Raw genomic sequence first — 22,643 nt, forward strand, 5'->3', positions numbered from 1 at the left:
TAAATTGTGAAGTGCTGTCTCATGTATGGATCTTACAAACAGTGTGGGTAAGAGAATGTGGTGTCAGGGAGTCCTGTTTGGCTGTGAAACAGTTGGGATGATATAAATATGTATAGGTGTATATATCTGCTGGGACAACTTGGGCAAAGTGAGCTGGATATCCTACCCTCTTTCCTTTGATAGAAATTTTGCAGATGTTTTTAATGAAAATTAATTCCTACTTTAAGTTTTAATACTGGAATATTTCCAGGGAACATTCTTTCAGAAGCTGGAAAGAACTAGTTGTGTGTGAGGGCAAGCAAGTGATTCTCAGCTGTGACTGCTCCACCTGAGTTTGCTCCTAAGGATTTAGCACAGATATAAAGAGAGAAGTTACAGGAGGTATTTTGTCTTTGGGGTAGAGATGCACATGTTCATTGGAAATATCTTCTAATTGTTCCTTTAAGGAGCATTTCAGAAGCTGTACGTTCACATTTATGAGCCATTTTCATTTGATTCTGAGAAGACAGTGTAAAGTGTGCCTATGAAGCAAGCAGCTAGCCATTAAATACTTCAGACAAAAACCATCAGAGAGTGCCACTGCATATTTTGAATAAGATCTTCTGAAGAGGCATCACATATGTTTATCACACAGACATCAACATAGAAGGAAGCCACTTGTATCTGAAAAGAGGATTTTACTCCAGTGACATTCCTTGGACAGCACCTCCTCTCTTCCTCTGTGCAGAATTATTTTGATATCAGCCTCCATAGCAGAGGGGAGTGCACTAAGGTGGCATCCACTGCAGTTTACAAGGTTGCTTTCTTTGCCTGCATCAAGTGAATTTGTATTGAACACCAATACAAGTAAGATTGGTTTAAAATAATCATTTCAGTTTCATGATGCAAGACTGAGTACCTGCTGCCTCCTATCATCAATCAGAGCGGCCAGAAAGAGTCAGGCAGAGTCAGAGTCTGCTCTTGCATGCTCCAAAATCTACCAGCCTGCACATGCATGCCAGTTTAGGGCTACCCTGATACACTTTACAAGGCAGTGAGTCACTGTACACCAGGGTGCAGAGCAGCCAGGGAGGGTTTTGTGCCCTGGAGTTTCTCACTGTGTATCTGCTGGGCTCGCTGTGAGAGCCAGCACACACAGATCCCTTTGAAGTAAGCTCTGAGGGTGGGTGAACTGCTGTGCTCCCCAAGGCCACGCAGGAGAGCACAACTCTCTCTCCTGCCTCACCCTTCCACTCCCAAATTTCACCGGCTGCTAATAGCTCCTCCCTTCCCTCTTGTTTTATATCAAACTGCAAGATTTCTGGACATGGATTAACATTTTTTTCTGTATGTACAATAAATATCCAGGCAAAGTACATTCAGCGTGTGTTGATGTTGCTAAATGTAGCACAGAGATGCTCAAAGTAGCTTTGGGGGTGCTGCAGTCATCCAGTTGTGGCATCACAATTGAGTCACCCTGCTGAACTGCAGGACTTACCTGCCTGAACTGTGCTGCTATGGGAAGACTGCTATGGGTATTTGAATTTATCGTTTGGAAAGAAGCTGCTGACATCTCTACTGCCTTACAGCATGATGGTGGCAGTGTAGAGATACTCAGAGAGCTGTGATTTAATTAGTCAGAAGCACTTTGTTTGGGGGTTAGAGCTGTTGCATAAATGCAAAAGTTTTCATTACCAGTAGTATTTCAAGAGAGCAATACCTGGGCAGAAAGGGGCTTCAGCACCCTCCTGAACATCGCAGTGGGTAGAAAAGGAATTGCTCTTCATTCTGCTGACTCAGTTGAGGTGTTCTAATAGGCTGCAGGAAGCAGGGAGGTGACTGCCTAATGACTGGAAATAATCAGGGGGTGGGGCAGGAGAGCCTCGTCATAAAATCCTTATTCCTCCACCCCTAACCTGCATGAGGAGTTCCTGCCAGCCATCCGACTCAGTTGCCTTTAACACTGGACTTACATGCAACTGGGACTGCAATGGGATCAAATTTAAGTACAAGTGAGGTAAGCAAAAGAAGGTGATAGCAAGTGTAAAGTGGGTAAAATTGTCTGGTGTTCCAGCGAAGTTGATCACTGAGGAGAACGAGTGGTTTGTGTTGTGTGGGCAATCAAGGGAAATTGAGTTTGCTGTTGCTCAGATCTTGTTGCAAGGATGGCTGTCCTAGTCCAGGCTTTTGCAGAACCTCATGGCACACTTGTCTTTTCGAGCCACATTTTAGGGCTAGAAACATTGCTTATTGTGCTTCTGCTTCCCTGTAAAAAAAAGGAAATAAGCTGGAAGAGAGTTGTGATGGTGGTCGGTAAAGGGCTTAATGATGCAGCTAAAAGCATAGCTCTAAATGTATCCTTGAATGTGAGATGTTTTGACATGTCAGCCTAAAGTAAGCATTTAACATGTAGTTTAGTTTTCTTAACTTTACCTTGTGTTGTTTTTCCTAGACTTTTACGAGCACCTCAGCACCAGCGGTGAGAACGGTAGGTAGCAATTAGCTGGCCCTTCATTAAATGCTGTCCAGTGCTGAATGTAGATCACTAGAAAATATTTTAGGAATTCAATGACTCGGGGGAAAACTGTGTTGCAAAGTTTACTGAGCGTTGAAAAGCGGAGCTGCAACTTCAGCTCTGTAGATGGAGTATTGCCATGGTTTTCCATAAGCTTTAAGTAGTCTGGCTGCTGTTGGTGTCTGATGCTTATGTGTTGCACTTTATCTGGGCTGGTTTGTACTTCAGCTATATCAAATTATTAATTGCTCCCTTCTTGTGTGTTTTGATTTCTTTCGATGAAATATTCCCATTTTCTTACAGTTTATTCCTTTGTAAGAAGAGCTTTTATGTGGGTCTTCCTAGTGTTCTGGTATTCCATGTAGCCTTTCTTTGCAGTGTGATGGTCTGTCCTAGAGCTTGCAATTCTCTGTGCAGCACAGCATTCACAGGTAAAAAGGTGGAATAAATGTGGTGAGTTCAGTCTCCTGACACGCTTGATCTTATCAGCCTAGTAGGAGTGGGAGTAGTGCCCAAACTTCTCTGAAGGCTTAAAAGGAGCAAAAGGTGTTTTGTAAAGGCTGAATTGAGGATGAATTCTTTGCACAGGCAAATTAAAAATGGCCCTTAATTAGCAGACATTTATGTTAAGAGGTATTAGCATAAAGGAAAATGTATCAGATAAGCTCCTATGAGCCAGTGAATGGGAGCAAAGGCATTGACAGCAGGATGAGGCTGTCCTCTGGCATTTGCAGTGGGTTTGGGGCTGCCAGTATCAGTTGAAACTCTTTGGAGATCTGTCTGCAAGATGGGCTTTTGCCCCTCCTTCAGTGATGTGGGCACTTCTCAGCTTTGCATCCACATAGGGAAACCAGAGTGATATAGAGAATCCTTTAAATGGTGGAAAATTCTGTTTGCCTGTGGAGGTTTGCTGTTATTGATAGTATCTGAAGCCTGGTTGTGCCTGAGAGTCACATATTTTCTCTGTTCTAAGTGAAATGCTGTGGTAAAGACTTTGCAGAATTTCTTCAAAAACTATCTTCTGAAATGATGGAGGTCTCTGTATATAATCTTGCAGCCCTGAGAGGTGTGCTAGAATCATAAAAATTATTATTTTGAGTTCTAGCCTGTGTTTTGAAGACCAATCTGATTCTTTTTTAATCTGTAGTGCTTTTTACATTGTTAGTAGGTCCCTAGGTGCAAGACCTGTACAATTGCATGGCTTTAGATTGTTACTTTTATCTTCAAAGTATTTAGGATGACATGACATGAATAGAGTACCTGCAATTTAGAGCAGGACCCAGAGCCCCTTCTTTCTGCCCTGAATCTCCAAGGTTCACAGAGATAAAATTCAGGAAGGACTCGAAGTTTATTCCTTTTTTTTTTTTTCCATGAAAGTTGGTATTTATGGTAAGTACATAAGCCTAGTACACCTGAGTTGCTTTTTGTTACTCAGTGGCTCAGTCAAGGAAATGAGTTTTCATTGTCAGAGTGGGTTTCAGAGCAACTAGTAGGATGTGTGGGTTTTCAATTTGAGCAGCTATACGCATTAGGAAGATTATGTAAAATAGCTCGTAAGAAAAATTTGTTAGTGCCCTCATGCTGACAGTCAAAAGGGTAATACTTTTTAGATCACATAAATTACTGATAAGGACTGGTGTGGTCTTGAGGAAACAAAACACATTGAACTATGGGAATCCTGGTTTCTCAGATTTGGATCCATTCCAACACACAAACACACATCCAGCTGTGGAACTGCAAACAGGAAGGGGAAAAAAAAAAACCGCATGAAAATTGCAGTCTGAAGCCACAGAAGTTTTGCATAGCTCTTGGAAAGAAGCAGCCATTGACTCAGTGCTGCTCCATTTGTTTTTATCCTGAAACAAACATGGGGACTTCTACTGACTTAATAAGACCCAGCTACAGGGTATTTTAAAATGGGTGAAATACATATAAAATAGCAGTATAAGGAAAAGTGTTTCTTATGCATTTGGCTTTGCCTGAGGTGAAATCCTGCCTGCCTTTGAGGCTCCAAAATTCTTTGAAGTTAAAAGGTGCCACATACCTGACCCAGGTCAGAATTAGGACAGTGATCTGTGTTTTAAAGTCTTGCTACTTTTTCTGACAGGGTGAGTGATTTTTTTGTTGCTTTTCATAGCTTTTTAAGTAGTGATGAGATTTATATTCTTCTGTGATGAGAAAATTAAGGGAATAGTGCTTTCCCCCCAAATACATAAGCACTTTGATAGCTGCCTTATCTCTTAACATGACTTGGGAATATTGTATGAGTTTCACTCTTTTCTCCTTAAGAAAAAAAATCTGTGAAAGACTTTTAAGCTTGGAACTTTACTAAAATAGAGCAATTTTAGAGACCAGTTATATAATTCATTCATATGGATGAGCACTCATTTATGTGAATACTCCTATTGCCTTCCCTCAGACTAGATATGTGAGGATTGCACAAGTGCGCCACAGGACTTAATTGAATTTTTATCTGACGTAGGACAGTGTGACCAAGTCTTGCATTTGCAACCTCATATATTTAAGTCATTTCAAAAGTGATCATTAAAATGCCTGGCTTGTGTTTCCGGTTTATGAGGTAAGATTCATGTCTCAGATGAAATAAATATAGAAGCCGAAAGTTGAAGAGTGTGTAATGACTGACTGTAATAACTGGCCTCAGAACTTACCCAGTCTGTGATATGGTCATCATCACATAAAAGGCAAGGATGTGGAAGTCCTTGCCAATTGCTAGGAGATTATCCAGTTTAGGAGAAGTTTTTCTGTGTGACTTTGAGTAAGTGGCTGACAGCTAGACTTGGTAATGCTAAAGTTAGGAGTTGTAAGGTTGGACTTCCAGGACTTTAGCTTGGGAAGGCACTCCACAACCCAAAGCTGAGCACTGAGGATCATTTCCATAAGTGTGGAGAGTAAGATACATCAGAATGGAATTGTAATAGCTGTGCAGAAAATTGCATAAACAGCCAGGTAACATGGACAACTGGGAACAACTTTCACAGTTCCTATCCCCACATGGCACTTGGCTGCAGGGAGATATCACTATTCACTTGAGGTTCACAAAGTAAAGGTCTTGGTGCTTGTTTTCCAATAGCTGAGCCAAGGTTATTGTTTTTAAATGGTGTTAAGCCCAGTAATTATTAGAATTTCCATGGAATGGGAACTTGTGCCCAAGTCAATTTTTCTGTAATCAAGGAATGCAAGTCTCCTCCTTTCTGGATAAGAGAGATGTTCCCCATCTTCTGAAATAACATTTCTGAGGTCAAAACCACTTACAATTTATTGGATGGGGAAAGCAGGGACAAAACATAAATGTAAAAATCATGTCAGTAGATGTCAGGGACAGACAAGCCTTGGCTGCTGGTCCCTGTGTCTAGGAGGGCTTTTCCCTTTCACCCACTACTACTTTATTCATATAGAAAATTAGTTGTAGCACTTCAGCTGTATAGTATGGGCTCGATATCTTTTAGTTGCTTGGGATTGGAGACTGTAATCCTTTTTGTTTGTTTGGTTGTCATTTTCCCCCAAAGTACTTTTTTTCTTTCAAGTCTATCCAAGTTGTCCTTTGTGGGCATGTTTGGAACAATGGAGCAGACAGAGGTGTGATACAGTCTTTGTGACAACTGACAATCCCAGGGCTTGCAAACTGTGCTCTGTAAAATTGCCCTGTGTGAGAGACTGGACAGGTCAGATAATGTAGAACAATATCAGTGACTCTTCTGACCCTCCTGCTGCTGTCTCACTGCCCCTCAGCTCTGCATCTTCAGGCCCCTTGTCAACTCAAAGGGAAGTGCAAGACGATCCTCTGGGAATTATTCAGGTTATTTCTTGGAGACAGTTTATGTTCTCTGCTGACTTTTCCGAGGTGCTGAGGTCTTTGTTGGTTAGGACTAGGACCTCCTTCATTACATTGCCTTATTGTCCAATGTCATGTTATGGTCCCAGTTGCTTGACACTCTGGCAAAGCATTGTGAAGCACTTCAGGATAAATCCTGTGATACTGCTGAAAAGACATAATTTGGCAAAATGTATAGCCTGTATGAAGGAAATAATAGCAAGGTATGTATTATTAGCTAACATCAGTGTATAATTTTTGCTTTTCCTGCTTTCTGATTAATATAGGCACTTCTGATGCCTGCCTTAAGCAATAAAGCCCATGTGTTTGTGTTAGGATGCTGTATTAGCTTTGTGAGGTTATATCTATGAAAATAAGAGAGAGAGGGCTTATGGGTAGAGGTAGAATCACAGAATATTCTGAGCACAAAGGGACCCACAAGGACCATGGAGTGATGGACCTGCACAGCACCATCCCCAAGAATCCACAGCACACCCTGTGCCTGAGAGCATTGTTCAGACTCTTCTTGAGCTCTGTCAGGCTGGTGCTATGACCCCTTCCCTGGGGAGCCTGTTCCAGTGCCCAGAAACCCTCTGGAGGAAGAACTTTTTCTCAGTATGCAACCTAAACCTCCCCTGACCCAACTTCATCTCATTCCCATGGGTTCTGTCACTGGTTACCACAGAGGAGAGATCAGTGCTCCCCCTCATATTCCCCTCATGAGGAAGTTGCAGACTGCAATGAGGTCTCCCCTTGGTCTCCTCCAGGCTGAACAGGACAAGTGATCTCAGCCATTCCTCATGTAGCCTCTCCTCAAGATATTTCACCATCTTTGTTGCCCTCCTTTGGACACTCTCTAATAGTTTTAAGTCTTTCTTGTATTGTGGCTAAATATGCCACAATATGTGCATAAAACTAAAACTGCCCCCAGCACTAGAGGTGAGGCCACCCCAGAGCAGAGCCAGAGCCAGACAATCCCCTCCCTTGCCTGGCTGGCCATGCTGTGCCTGATGCCCTCCAGGACAAGCCTGGCCTTCCTGGCTGCCAGGGCACTGCTGACTCACAACCAGTTTGCCACAGCCCATGTGGACCAGGACCCCCATGTACGTTTCCTGGGGCACTGCTTTCCAGTATCTTGTTCCCCAGAGTGTATTAGTGTCTTGTTCTCACCAGCTGGTACAGATAGAAAGATTAGATAAAATTTGGGGCACATTAAAATCTGTTTTTGTTCTAAAACAGAATCAGTAAGTGGAATGCTAAATATCAATTTAAGCAAGTGTTGAGAGAAATGGTATCTGTACATAAATTTGTTTAAAATGAAAGATGGTATATATCAAAGAGGAGATGTTAGTATGTGAGAGAGAGTAAGAAGTTAAGCCGTTATCTCAAAGGTGAAATGGGGAAAGGGTTAATTTATAGCCTGAGGAATATGAAGATTCATTACTATGAGCCATGGAGGTTATGAGTTATTATAGACTTAATATCTCTGAGCTCAAGGTTTCTGATATCTAGTGGGGATGTGAGTTAATTCCCAAGATCAACTCTGGGATGATTTTTGTAGCTTTCTGCTGGGGGTCAGAGCAGAAGATCAGAGGTTTACCAGAGTCTTCAAGAGGAGTATCTCATCATGTCAGCTGCATTTCTATTTTTGGCTATGTGCAGAACTTTGTGCTGGTGTCGGAGCTTGTGCTGGTGCATGGTAGACAGTTCTGCTTTCAAGCTCCTGTGACAGTATTTGGTGTCCCAGAGACAACCTGTTCCACTGCAGGCAGTGGTGTGTGAGAGGGGAGCACACCCACGAGTGTACTCTAGGGGTGTTTGTTGTGATAATAAGGGAGCCGTGAGCGGATGACATGATCTTTATCAAACCAAACTCTTGGCACCTATCATTAACTTGAATGATTTTGAAACATATTACTTCTATTTCAGGCCTGAAGAGAGTTCTGTGCCAAAAATCTGCACAAATTTTTGACTGCTCTGCTTGGTTTGATGAATTGTATTGTCTCAACCTTGAAAACTGTTCTGTCTACGTCCTCAAAATTTCAGGGTTGCAGTAGTCTGTGACTACAGGCTAGAATAATAATGTCATCTTTTTTTTCCTTTTTTCCTTTTCTTAATTTTTGTGCAGGCACCAGTATCTCCCTTCAACTTGCTCACTGTAAAAATACTAAGAGTGAAGAATGCCCGGAAGGCAGACTTGCGTGAGTACTTCTACTATTGTGCATGGTTCTTATAACTTTTCAAAGAAAATATTTGGACAATGTTATTGTTCTCAAATTTTGTAGGAATAAAAGCATATATTGCTGTAAGTTTCAAAGAATCCTTCATATTATAATACTGAAGCATTGCTTTCTCCCTTTAAATTTAAAGGGACTGACTCAAGCAAGGTGATGCGTTTTATATTTTTTTTTTCATATCTTACTGTTTGAGATATATTTCCTAACCTTCTGACCTAACTGCTGATCTGAGATCTGCTCTGAAAAAAATGAAAATGCTTGTATTTTTAAGTAAGAAACCTGAGTATTTCCTACAGAATTTCTGGATGGAAGAAAGGAGAGAACTGGAAATGCAGATGTAAAATCAGCAGTAGCAAGAAACCCTATGAAAACAAAATATTTACAAGCAAAAACATTCTATTACTTCTGCAGAATTTGTACGTATCCAGGAAGTGATGATAAAATCCATTGTGTCTTGGAATTTATTTAACCTACAGAATTGAGCCATTTAAAAGTCAGAAAAAAAATCAACAGAGCAATACTCTGAGCACCTGACAGGAGTTTAAGTGAAGGATAGTGAAGGGAAGTGAAAAAAGGATATCTAGAATTGAGACTTCAAAAGAAAAAGGTGAAATAAAGATCAAGAGAATTAGAAAATTCAAATCTAAAGCTACATTAATAAATCTGAAAGATATAAAAAAAGTCCACACTGTTTCCTAAAATCTTGCTGAACATGGCCAAAACCAATTTTCTTTTGGTATGCTCAGAATTTCATGCAGCACATCATAGTTTGTAAGAAAATTTTAGTTACTGCAATCTATATTTTGATATCGACTTTAACTTGTGTGATGGGTCAAGAGCAGAGGGAAAAACTTAGCAGAGGTTGGATTTGGTGGTTTCTGGCAGGAGGGATGTGGTTAGATCACATAGAAGTTGTGCTTTACAATGGTATTTTTGAATGATCACTATCAGGGAAGAAATCTCTGATGCACTTATATGTGGTATTCTGGGTTACTTAAGCATCCTCCACAATGTAATACTCCTGTATTACATGTATTACTGCTTATTTCTCTTTCTTCTTTGGTTTGTTAGACAAAGGGAGAACACTTTATGAGGTGTAAAGTTAGGCGTTTCCTGAAGTTCTTTTTTTATGTATAAAAGCACACATTCCATGAGCTTATAGTTGTATGTACAACATTTTATTTATCAAAATCCAAATTTTAAAATGCCTAAGTGGTGTTTTGCGCCAACCAAATACGTGATCTGATCAGGCCACCACTGAAATTGCATCTACAAACCCACATGAACAACGGAGTGTGCATTTCTGTATTCCTGTACTGCCTGTTTGTGTTTCATTTCCTTGTGGCTGCCCTTCTCAGAGCAACTTGCTCAGTCACTCCTTATCACAGTGAATCATCAGGATCTTTTTTGGCTAAACCTGTTGGTATGTCTGCCACACCATATGGCTTTCTTACTTGGTGTTCTGGCCTCAAGAGCAGATGAATATCATATCTTGATCCCCTTGAGATGCCTCAAATTCAGAACTTGGGCATCCCAAACACATTTTTAAAGTGTATCTGGCAGAGAGATTTGTAGGCTCTTCATTAAGAGTATTTTCTTAACAGAAAATTTATTGAAAAAACTCTACTATCCATTTCTTTCTCTGCAGTGGGAAGCGTATTCAGGCAATGTTTACATCTTCTGAGATGTTAATTAGGCAAACATTTCATTTAGTTTTCCTTGAAACCTTGGTATTTTCAACTGTAGGAAAATATCCCTTTTCTACGTGTGTCTAATGGTAAAAGTACTATGCTTGTTACAATTCTGAGTTAGCATTTATTTCCTCCACTGTAGCTTTCCAGTTTTGCTGGTTAAATCTTGGTGTTCCCTGTGACTATTTATTTCTCTTGTGTATATTTTCTCATGAGTGTTTGTGCTTTATTTATTGAAGTGAACATTTCTTCTTGCTCATTGACTCTTATGTTCCTATTTAATTAACTAGTGAAAAATAAAAATACTTTAAAAGTACTCCTCCCTACTGATGTTTCAGAACAAGATAATTTTAATAAATTTGAGTAGAGGCCTGAAAATCTAGACTATGTTTTGGACCCTGACATTGACTGCATTATGGGATCTTGGGCAAAGCATGGCATCATAGAATGGTCTGGGTTGGAAGGGACCTTAAAACAACCCCCCTGCCATGAGCAGGGATACTTTCCACCAGATCAGGTTGATCTAAGCTCTGTCCAGGGGGATGATGGTCTTGAACAGTTCCAAGAAATTCAAGTTTTCTGAGTGTACTTATTTGTGTAATCCTTATAGTGCTACTGTGAAGTAATCAGAGTGTCTCATCCTCTTTGAAAATGGAAACTACGGCATTTAATCATTAACCATTTGCATTTTCATCTGCTTGCATTTGTGCCTCTGCTGAACATCTGATCAGTCACAGTCTTCTGATCAGGTGTGGCTTAGGTCTCTTTCTGGAAATGCTTTCCTTCCCACAATCACAATCCAGGTTTTGCTGGTTGTGATAGCATGGTTAACAACACAGTGAAGGCATGGCTTGGCTCGTAGGAAAACCTAAATCTGTGATTGTTATGGGAAGATAAAGAGGAAATACATGAAGTAATTGCTCTTAATATAATGTAATAACACTGTTACACGTTTTGAGCATGATGCAGGGATTGACTATGAGCTGAATTATTTGGCCTCCTCTGACTCACAAGGTTGCTGTAAGAACCAGGTGACTGGTTGAGCACTGCTAATGTAGAATAGGGAGATTGCATTACAGGTGTGAGAGAAAGGCCACTGGTACTTGTATCATGCTTCTGTTAAGTCTCACTCCCTAGAGTGCTCCCTCCAATTTGAGGACTCAGAATATAGGAGAAGCTGATGTCTTCATTAGCACTCATGGCTTCCTTCCCAAACATGGGTGGTGGCAACATCTTTCCAGTCTGCAGACAGAGCAGTAGGAAGGAATTGAACACACAGTAATTTAATTGTGGTGATTAAATGGATTTTGTTTTCTGCTAGAACTGCTGAGGAGCACGCAACGTCTAAAAACTTTGTCAAATATATGAATGAATAAGGAATAGGCATATTCTGATTTGTGATAAATCAAATTTTTCAGCTTTGTTGCAAGAATACCTTTCATGAAAAAAATCTGTTCTTCAGTTAAGCTAGCGTGTTAACAAAGGCTTTCATTAAGCTAAGGTACAAAATCTGGGGAAGAAATTATAGCAAACAAGTCTCTCTGTAGCCCAGATGGAAGGTTGTGAGTTGTGCTGCCTGTCACAGCCATTTGGATAATCATGAAGAGAAAGCTAAATGCAACTTCTACTGTCTGTGGAGGGGGGCACAATTTCAAGTACAAAATAACATTAAAATAAAAAAAAAAGTAGGTCTAACTAAGACTGAAAAGGTGGGAATGGACATTGCAAATGTGTGAGGATGTCAGTTCTCCTGTCAGTGCTTCACTGTATTATTTACACCTAATCCTGTAGGTTTTAGGAAGAAAGCCCCAGCTGCGCTATCTTTGTCTTATTAGGGTTAAATGGGCTCTGTGCAGAAATTCTTTCTCACATTCTAACTGTGCTTGTCTTCTCCCTGCACAGTCACCCTTTCAGATTGCTACGTGACACTGTGGCTGCCCACTGCCTCAGCGGAGAAGGTTCGGACCAGGACCATCAGGAACAGCAAAAACCCCGTTTGGAATGAAGCTTTCTGCTACAAGATTGACCGCCGTGTCAAGGTAACTGACATCAATTCTTTTCACCATTTGGTGTCTGCACTAGTCATTAGATTACACAGAGCTGCAGTTAACCAGTACTTACATAGCTAGTTCCAAATACAGAAGATGTTAAAGAAAAAAACCCAAACTGGTGCTTACATTCTCCTTAGTGTTGTCCTATTCCCCTTATTTGTTACTTAGACATGTACTCTTCTGCAATGAGCAGGAATTAAATGTACTTCAGAATATAGCCTTACTATCCTATCCCAAATCTTGACATAAACAAGCAAAATCCAAGAAAAAGATTGCATAAAAATAGCAAAACCACTCAGTTCTAGATATTGTGAAAATCCTTTAAGCCATTTTTATGTACCTGTGACTGTTTTATACACTTGGAACCAAAGGCCATAAAATATTTAAATTACTGCATTAAATGTAGAAACGTTTAATGCAGTAATTTGTCACCAGCTCATGAGTGTTCTGCATGACCTGCATGTCTTGTCTGCCTGGGGAAAAGAAACAAACTTGCTTCTTTTTTGTATGAAGAGTTATCAGTAATCTGACATCTAATAAGCCCAAGTCTCTCTCGTTTTTCTTTCCCTTTCTCATTTTTCTCCTTCCCATAAAACTGAAGGAACAAGGAAAGAAAACCTAGTCTAGAGATGTTCCTGCCCTTCATGTAGCAGTAACTCCACTATGTCCTTAACCTCTTTGTGCAGAACGTGCTGGAGCTGAAGGTGTGTGATGAAGACACGGTCACCAGGGACGATGAACTCTGCACAGTTCTCTTTGACATAGATAAGCTCACTGTGGGACGAACTGTCCGCGTGAAGTTCCAGCTGAATCCACAGGTGAGCAATGGAATTGGTGAGAACAAAAGGAAATTCTCCCCTTCCATCCCAATAGATCCTTTTACAGTGTTTCATTTTAGGGAACATCTATTTAAACTGTATTTTGCTGCAATTCTAAGAAATTGTGCTTTTTGCTAGCTTTTGTTTAGAACAAATATCTGTGCTGAAAATACAGGATGGAACCACCTATAACTAGTTATCCACTCTTCATTCTGAATATTTCTGGGATGTTTGTTGGCTCTTGGTGTAAATTCTGAATTTTCAGCTCCTTTTGACTGTAATGGTATTAAAGAGGTTAATTCCTTTTGTTTTGGGAATTAAAATCTGAACAAATGGCTGTTTCAGCAGAATAGCAGTTCTCAAGCATGCAGATGTGCTTATAAAGCATTTAGATTTAAAAAAAATCATTTTAGCAACTGCTTCTTCAATATCTAAAAATTGAATATCTTCAGTCAAATCTATGGTTTTCTTACATTCTGGGAATTTTCCTAAGTTCTATTTTAAATGCATATTTAAAAAATTAGATGAAACTGGTATGATGAAAGCTGTGAAGAAAAATAAGTAATCAGTCTTTCTTTTCTTTTATCTCCTCTCTTCAGGCACGTGAAGAGCTGGAGGTGGAGTTCACACTTCAGAACACGTGAGTAGTCCTGAATTCTTAATAAAGTGTTATATTCAGTATAAAAATAGTTTGAAAATCTGGTTCATATGTGATGGTGTCCCTTAAACCTGCAGTCTCTAAAAGCAGTAGCAAGATGTTTTCATTCAAGTATAGTAAATTAGAATTTTAGAATACATACTTTTAGATTTCAAATGTCTGAAATGTCATTTTTTTCCCTGTTTGAATTCTGCCTCTTGGGCAGCAACTTCTTCCTGTTTTCTTTTTTTCTCATTAAGGCAATGAGATACACAAAAAAGTATGAGGACAATGAAAATACTCAGGAAGTTTTGACCCTTAGGAATGCCAAGCCTCAATGCCCTAATTACCCCCTTCTTGGGGAATCTGGTTTTTCAAATGCACTACATTATGAAGTGCACTTCCATAAGTTCATCTGCTCAATTCATCTGGCTACACATGGGGAGCTGTGGTAGAGGAAGGAACCAAATATTCTGCATAAAGTAAGGTCCAAAGCCCACTGTGGGAGTCTGAGAACTGAGGAACCAGGAAAGCTGGAGGGACAGCACTAGCTTCACTTGGTAGGCTTGAAAGATGTTGGCGGAGTTTTACATTTAGAGGATGTACTTAGAGAAGGTACTGCTCTTAGATGGTACTGCTGGAGCCTTCTCAAGGCATTTGGGCCACTTCAGGAGGCCCTGCAGGATAATACTTGAGTGGATACCTTGAATTCCTGACAGCAGGGGAAATAAGAACTTGCTGGTGTAAGGACAGTAGCCCAGTGTTAAGAACTGGAGAAGGAAAGATCTCAGTGCTCACATACAAAAAAACTATCAGAGCTGAAAGAGTCTCAGAATCCCTTTTTGCAACTCATGGAGACTCATCAGGGTGGATTGTTTGTTGTTTACTGTGCACCAGAACTGGCAGAAGGCCAGCAATACCAAGGCAAATGGTGCCTGTCACATTGCAGGAGTGTCACAACATCAGTAATGGCAATGGGGAAGCTCCAGCAGGCATTGCAGATATCCTGTCTAGGGTCCTCCCTCTTTTGCAAGTTACAGGATGGGTTATGGAGTTGGTACAGAGAATCACACTCTTGATAATCCTGTCTTTAATGGGGGAGGTCCAAGTAGGTTGTCTGGCTTGGATGTTGTGCAAAAGTGGGTTTGTGTATGTATGGGAACAGAGGCTGGAACTTGTCTTGGAGCATATGTGCCACCAGCTCTGTGCCAAACTCTTCTCACTGACCTTGCAGCCAAACTGCCTTTTCCTGGAGTTGTATTCAATAAAATCAGAAGTGGGACAATTTTTACAAGTGATGCCTGAGTAGGAGTTCTACTGGTTAGAAGATGATGATTGGAACTGTACCATTAAAATGATCCTTTGCAGTCTAAAGGGAGAGATTTCAAAAAGCATTTCATTCATAGTGTGGTTTCTGAGTGACCAATGTAACAGTTATGGCATGAAGAACTCCACATGCAAAGGCAAAAAGGTACTGCATTATAAGGGAGGGGATGTCCCTGTGAGCTCACAGTAGGACTGAGAAAATGGGCTTGATGCCAGAAGGCAGATAGACCTTTCCCCTGCTATTCCTCGTTCACATTTCTTGTGTTTGTGTGGTGGTCAATGCTGTTCTTCCCATCAAGTCTGGAATTAGGGCTGGATTTGGATCCACATCTGGATTGATTAAATATGTGGTCTTGGGAGGATATTGAGAGGGTTGGTTTTTTCCCTTACTTTGGAATGTGTGATGTCATGAGTAATTAATGAAAGGATTTGTCCAATAAAATTGTGGACAATGGATTGCATTGATAAACTAGAGAGCCCTGGAAAGGTCTGAACAATTCAAGTGAAGTAGTTGAGGTGGGTCATCAGAAAGCTATGGACCCAAACCAACCTCTTCTGTGTCAAACAAGCTCAGCAGGTTTTGGCAAGATTTTTTGTCAGTGTGGGATGGGAGAAGTGTTGACAGAGATTAGAGATAATTTTCAGTGGGAGAGAGCCCTCTGATAACAAGGAGTACAGCTAAGCATGTGGGATAGTTTCTAGAAATCCTGTATTGTGATCGGAAGAAGAAGAACATACATTTGTGCGGGTGATATGGCAGTTTATTTCTGAAATTAATGACTATTCCCACAAGCAATTTTTCCTGATGCTCTTTATTCACAGTTTTAAACTTCTTCCCCATCTTTGTTCTAGATTTTACTAATTGCAAGGTTTGTTACATTAGCTTGTTCTTTCTTTCCAGCATTTTGGGTGAATAATACCACACATGACGGGTAACCCCAGGCCAAGAATGTTTCCTGGGTTGCACCTAGTGGCTTTGCCACTCCTAGTTTTGTTTGCTTATAACTTCACTGCAAAGGTTGTATTTTGTGTTACCTCTACCAAAACCAGCACTATAACAATTACCTCATGTTACACTGAAAGGCTGTACGATAATTTGTTCCTGCATCCATTCCTGCTATATTTCATTTAAAATGGAAGAAAAGCTTCATTTTGTTAGTGGGTTTCCACAACAGCAAGATGAACACCCTCTCTAGTTTTGCCTCACCCTTATGCCACTGCTGCAGTACCAGCAAATGCTCACCTCTGCTGCAGAGTGGCAGGCACTGAGGGCCAGATGTTTGATCCTAAGGACACAGAGAGGAAGGCATGCTCCTTCCTCCAAGTGCCTTTTCACCAGCAACCAAGCCAAGGGATTGCAAATGCCTGCCCAATGTTTTCTGGGCCCATTACAGGAGCCCAGCTGGCGGGAGAGCTGCTGCGCTTGGGCAGCAGTGACAGAAAAGGTAAGGCTGTTGTACACAGGCTGCTGGTTCGTGTGCTTTAGTGCTTTTTGAGCTGTTCTCTGGTGATTATCAGCGGTAACCTGGGCTTTTTGCTGTGTCTCCACGGGCAGGGTGCAGCACCAGAACGAGCCCATCCGTGTTGCCACAGGCACGGGGTCCCGCTGGAGCCGGTGGCTGCGCTCGCTCAACATCCCGCTCCCCTCCGACTTCTACTGAGGGCCACGCCTGACACTGAGGGCCACAAAGAGGCTTCTGCTGAACTGCCAGGTGATTTGAGTTTCCAAGGGAAGGTCTCAGAGCCCCAGGGTATTTGCTGTACCTGCTGATCTTCTTTTTGGCCTCTTTTATCTTTCAGGTGTCTCAAGCTGAGGAAGTGCATCTCTAACAACTCTTAGAAGAATGAAGGACCACTCTTACACAACCTTTCATCTTTGCTCCCTCTCCCCTTTTTTTTTTTTCAAATGTGAAAGACTATATTTAAAACAAAGCCCAATTAACAGAAATAAATGTAAATAGGTGTACAAAAACTGTATAAAACTTAAATATTTAATTATTGAAATACGGCAAAAGCAGGATTTTTAGAAAATAAAAGTCTTTTTTTTCTTTCTGTAGTTCTGCTGTGTTATTTTGAGAAATCCCCCTCATGTGAAGGGGGAGCCAGCAGATCATGCCAGCCATTTGGCTTGGGCACTGCTGAGAAACCCCCAGGCTGAGTCTCCATCAGCTGGGGGCCAAATGCACTGTTTGTATTTGTGTGTGGAGGAGCACTGAAGGCAAAAGTTTTAAGTTAAGAAAGAACCTTTGAGATGAATACAGCTTTATTTACTGAAACACTACCATCCCCCCTGCTTCACTTGAGTTGTCAGAAAGCTCAGAAAAGTAGCCTACATTATTATGGAAGCTACTAAAGGAAGGGAAAGCTGGATCTGACATGAAAGAATTCAAAACTTTTAGATAAGTATCAAAAATTCAGATTCTCTGGTGAAATGGAGTTTAGCAGCCTAAATGAGAACTGCAATATAAGAATCTGTGTGACTGTAAGTTCATATTCAAAATTACTCATTCCATTATATCAGGCATAATCCAAAAGGGAGAAGGCAGAAGTTTGATGTATACCAGGTGATGGGAAATGATCCCTGGATTCATAGAGTACACTGCAACCTTAGGCATTCCTGCAACAGACTTGGAGTGGGGAAGGATGCCCAGGGTCTCTGTTTTTGTCTTTCCCTGCTACAGGTCATAATATATTCCCAGTTCTCCTAGTGAAACTGAGGCCTGCAATAAAAATAGCCCGCAAATCACAAACTGTGATGGAGAAGAGAACAGGAACATAACTCTGTGTGATGAGAACTGTCTAATAACAGATTGGTTATCAGAGAAATTACCAGTGGAACTTATTCTGTGCTCCAAAGGGTAGGCAAAAATTCAAAGATCCCTGGCAACCTGAGCTCTTCTGCACCCAGCTCAGCTATGTTTCTAGCCACAGCTGATTTCCTAAGATTCAGAAAAAGATGAGAGCCCTTGCTCTTCTTAAAACAAAGGCATGGACCACCAGGTCCACCATACTAACAAGCACCTGGACTTCCTTACAGGGGTGGCAGCAGAGGTGACAACCCAACAGAGACATCTCAGCCATTGGTCCTTCATGACTGAGGTGTCCTGGTTCTTCCCAGGGGTTCTTCTTGCAAGCTCTGCTCTGTTCTGTACAACAATGCAGGGTCTCCCACCCTGTTTGAAGGCCATGCCTTGCACCTCCTAACTTTGAACCTAACTTTACCCGTTGCTGATACCAGCAACTCAAATAATACTAAACTTTACTGGATGTTTACCTCCATGAACAGATATCTTCACCTGTCTTTGCATTTTCATTTCACCAGGCTATGCAGGCTGAGGTCTTCTAATATCTATCACGCTGTTTCTTGCTTTCCTTGATTTTAATGAGTTATTTGAGGATGGTGGCACCATATGTCATGTAATGTTAGAGCTGTTTGACTACAAAATAGTAATTAAGAACAAAAATTTGTGTCTGAAGCAAAACTGGAGTGGTGCTTGCACACATTTACCTGTATACAGATGGAAACACTGAGTATATTTTCACCAATTCCTGACCAATGTTCTTTGAACTCTTTAGATACATTTCCAAAAAAAATTTACAAAATTTTAAAGCTTATGATTGCGGGTTTTTGACCAGAGGTGTTTGCTTGAGTTTGTTGTTGATGCTTTTTATAATTGAAAGTTTTTCATGAATTTTCTGAAGTGTATTTAGCCAGTTCATGTTTTTCTCTTAATGGAAATACTAATATTCTCTTAAAGAAAATACTGACTTGGAGACAAAACTTTAAACTGTTTATGAGCTTTTCAATGTTGAGCGAATGCTATCATGTGTGTTTATACTTAAATCTAATAGTTTTCACTTTAAGTGGATAAAAACAATGTCACTCACCTAATTTTAAAGGAATTGTATTGTTTAGTTTCAGCTGAGATAAAATACATATATCAAGCATAGAACTATATGAGAACTCCAAATGTGTAATCCATGGCTTGTAAGGTCAGAATAAACAGCTCATACTCTCTGCAGCAGACTGGGGAGTCAGTGCTCAGTCCTTGTCAATAGTCCATACATATGTACATATTCTCTTTGGAGCCATCTCAGTTCTTAAGAGATTATATGAATTTACATCTGTAATTTAACGAAATGGTACATTATGAGATATCCTTAATGAGATACTGCCTGATATTTCTGATGGAAAATATTTTAGAATATAGAAATTGTTGGCTGCAGCATGTGAATTCATCCCTGCTCTTAGATGTGGAAACACATCTATACATACAGTGATCTATTACTATCTCTTGTGTGATTTGCAGATCACTTCATAGAGGTAAATACAATTTTTCCTGCCATTAGGGAAATTTTTTTATAAATTGTGAAAAGCTAGGCACTTGTATTAGACAAAAACCTGGGTAAAACTGTGAAATGCTCAAAAGAATCAAGATGCATTTAACAGCTGCGGCTGTTCTCAAAATCAATGTGTCTCATACCAGCATTTATTGCATGGTTTACTGAAGCAAATGTATAAGACCACAGGAGTATAAATCCAGCTTCATATTCTGAGTGGATGGAAAAACCTGAAACTCAGCTCATCATCTAATCCTAAGCTTTAAAGTATTTTTGAGTGAGAATGGTAAAGTCAGAAATGTCAAAGGTCATGTAAGAACTAATTTGTTAACCATAGACTTAAATATTTGTCTGAACTTTCCCACCTGTGACATTATCTTCTTTTTTTTTTTTTTCCAGTCTGGACTACCCAGATGGCATTATTACGAATGGAGTACTAGTGGTAAAGTACATATTTATTGTGATCTTTCTTGTGTCTGAATAACAAATGTTCATGTTTCTAACTCTGGAAACTTTGAGCTGTGTCCCAAACCCAGTACTGCTGCCTACTTTCTTCTATAAATGATAGGCTCAGAACTATCAGGAGTTAATTAAGAAAGTGTTACAATGCTCATAAAAATAGTTCCATATGTTAATACACTCATTATTTTGAATAGGGCTCATCTTCTTTGCTTAATTGTCTCTCCAAGTTCAAGCAGTTCATGAGTTGTTTCTCTTTATTTCAGTTTTGGAAAGAAATACCTTATCATTATTGTCCTCGTGTTATCTGAAGACATAGTAATAGATAATAATTGTCTTGCTCATTGATCAACCAGAGGGGTTGGTTGGGAACAGTATGAATCACTTGCAATGACATTTACACTTCTCTCAATCATCATTCGTCCTCTCTTGCTGCAGGCACGTGATGTTTCCTGTTTGGAGGTTAGAGTGGATACAGGGAAGCTGAAGCAGCAATCCACAAGTGAGGTTATTGCTTCATTAGCCTATTGTTCTTGTGTTGTGATTCAGCCATTATATCAGATGTTGAAAAAAATTAATAATCCGTTGTGTACATTGCTCTATCTGTGTCATATAATACTTAGTTTTGCCATGCCCCACCTCGCAGAAAGATTGTATCTGTCAAAATTCAAGTTCATCAAGTGCTTAGTTATGAGGAAAATGTTAAACTGATGCAAAAATAGAGCCAGGTATACTAGACTGAAAAACTTGGAAAAATGAGGTTAGTTCTTTTTTTTTATTGTTTGTTCAAAACAATTTTTTCTAAGTGGGATCTTTAAAAATTATCTCATAAGTAATATGTAGGAATCTTATCCATTTGGTGCCTTAATAAAAAAAATTAACCTAAGTTTAAATACAAAGTTGTATCAAAGGGGTCTTGGCAAATTGCAGGGAAGCTCTCTGCTACCATAGACTCACCAAAACAGTACTTTGTCTATAAAATATAGCTCTAACAAATACAACAGGATTCTTCACTAGTTTTTAAGTTGATTTAAATGAACCGTAGCTTGTGTAATGCTGTTCCTGGGGGAAAATCTCAAAACCTCATGACTGTTCTGAGTGAATTTGTGAATGGAAAATTGACTTCTATGAAGAAAATGGTGGCAATGACTAAGTTGCATTATAGGAAGTTTCAGACTGAGATGTAACAGAGGAAGGAAAGGTTAGTGACCTAAAATTATATGTCTCTTAGCCCTGATCTTGCAGGAGAACAGCGTATGACCTCTCTGGAAACATAAAGGCTTTTCTGCACAAGAAACTCAGCCTGCTGCTTGTTTCAGTTTTGTGATGTGGAGGCACATGCCAAGTAGTCTGATTGAGTTGTGGGTTTATAGATTTATTTGTGAGTCTTAATATTATAAAATGTTTACTATGAACCAGAACAGATTGACATCAAATAAATTACTTTTATGCAACATGAATAATCCAAAATGCCTCTGACACTCCTCTAAATCCAAATCTTGGTTTAATTTATTCATGGAAAGCATCTAACAAATAGAAAGCTATAGTATTTTAAAAATTTGTGAATTCTGTACATTCATTATGTAGAGTCACCAAGATATTTTTCATCAGTTTTCAGTCTGTTTTTGCCACCTGAAGTCTACTTAGTCATTGTGGTGTAAGAAAAATTCAACAAAAAGTGAAGATTGGGTTTTTAAATTAGTTATGTGTGTTTGCTTGTAATATTTAAAATTCTGTTTGTTCCTTGCCTCTCTGCTTAGACCCAGAGCTTACATTTACAGTGAAAGGATCACATGAAGGAAGCCAGAAGATTTTGCTGGACTCTGGCCCCAGCCTTCATATAATCATATTTCACTGCATCATAAATGACCAGACAAGACTGGATATCATGTTACCAGAAGAGGTAAGTTCTCCTTCTGTTTGTTATTATTACTCAAATGAAATTAGAACAAAAAATTAATAGAACCAGTAAACTGAACTAGGCTTCTGAGTGGAGAAGTTCTAGAGATGATAAACCTTTTATGTGTTTTGCTTTTTTACATTTTTTCAGTTGACTGATGGAAATGAAACAGAGAAACCTGGGGTCCTTTCTTTTCCCCTGAATTCACTCCCTTTACAGAAGGAAATAACACTAGAAGAGGTGAGTGCTGTGAAACTTTTGAAATATGTAATTTAAAATATCCTTAATATTGTCCTGCTAGAAATAAAGTTACCAAGTAAACAAAATCACTGTATAAAATTGTACAGCTATTCATTAGAAATGTTAACAAAATTTAAGATTGCAATATTCAACTTTGAGGAAGAACATGTTAACAATAATTTTAATAATACAACAGTCATTGCAAACCTGCATCCTACTGTTAGAATTAAGTGGTTTCAATGAACAAGAAATGACTGTAAAATGCACATTCGTTCAAAACCACATTGGTTTTTTTTTATATTGGGGTGATACAAGCAAAGAACTGAAAAAGAACCATCCAGATTATGAGCTTAATTAAGATTTTAGTTTGTCTTAATATTGATAACGGGCGTGCTTTTGTGTGGTGGTTTTTTTTTTTTCTTAATTTGATAAGGTAACTTTTCTCATTCTTGTTGCCCCCTCTAAATGTGCAAACTGGGAAGCAGTGTAAACATGCCAGCTTGTGGCACTCTACCTGCCCCAAACACATACAGGCTTATTAGAGAAGCAAAAATTTGATTCCAGGGCAGGGAGTGAGGCTTTGGTTAATTGTATAAAAATAATGTCCTTAGCCATGT

General features: G+C 39.7%; 1 protein-coding gene across 1 annotated transcript in view; it reads left to right on the plus strand.

The window, feature by feature from the left end:
• Positions 1-1,859: 1,859 nt before the first annotated feature.
• Positions 1,860-22,643, plus strand: part of LOC135448092 (cytosolic phospholipase A2 epsilon-like) — a 32,379-nt gene continuing 11,595 nt past the window's right edge. The window contains exons 1-10 of the mRNA XM_064713586.1: positions 1,860-1,996; positions 2,432-2,467; positions 8,455-8,527; positions 12,157-12,293; positions 12,992-13,123; positions 13,723-13,763; positions 19,827-19,869; positions 20,325-20,388; positions 21,647-21,789; positions 21,937-22,026. Coding sequence (XP_064569656.1) covers positions 1,970-1,996; positions 2,432-2,467; positions 8,455-8,527; positions 12,157-12,293; positions 12,992-13,123; positions 13,723-13,763; positions 19,827-19,869; positions 20,325-20,388; positions 21,647-21,789; positions 21,937-22,026 — 786 coding nt within the window. The 5' untranslated portion in view covers positions 1,860-1,969. The remainder of the gene's footprint in view (positions 1,997-2,431; positions 2,468-8,454; positions 8,528-12,156; positions 12,294-12,991; positions 13,124-13,722; positions 13,764-19,826; positions 19,870-20,324; positions 20,389-21,646; positions 21,790-21,936; positions 22,027-22,643) is intronic.

This window comes from Zonotrichia leucophrys, chromosome 5, assembly GCF_028769735.1.
Source record: "Zonotrichia leucophrys gambelii isolate GWCS_2022_RI chromosome 5, RI_Zleu_2.0, whole genome shotgun sequence".
Taxonomy (NCBI): Eukaryota; Metazoa; Chordata; class Aves; order Passeriformes; family Passerellidae; genus Zonotrichia; species Zonotrichia leucophrys.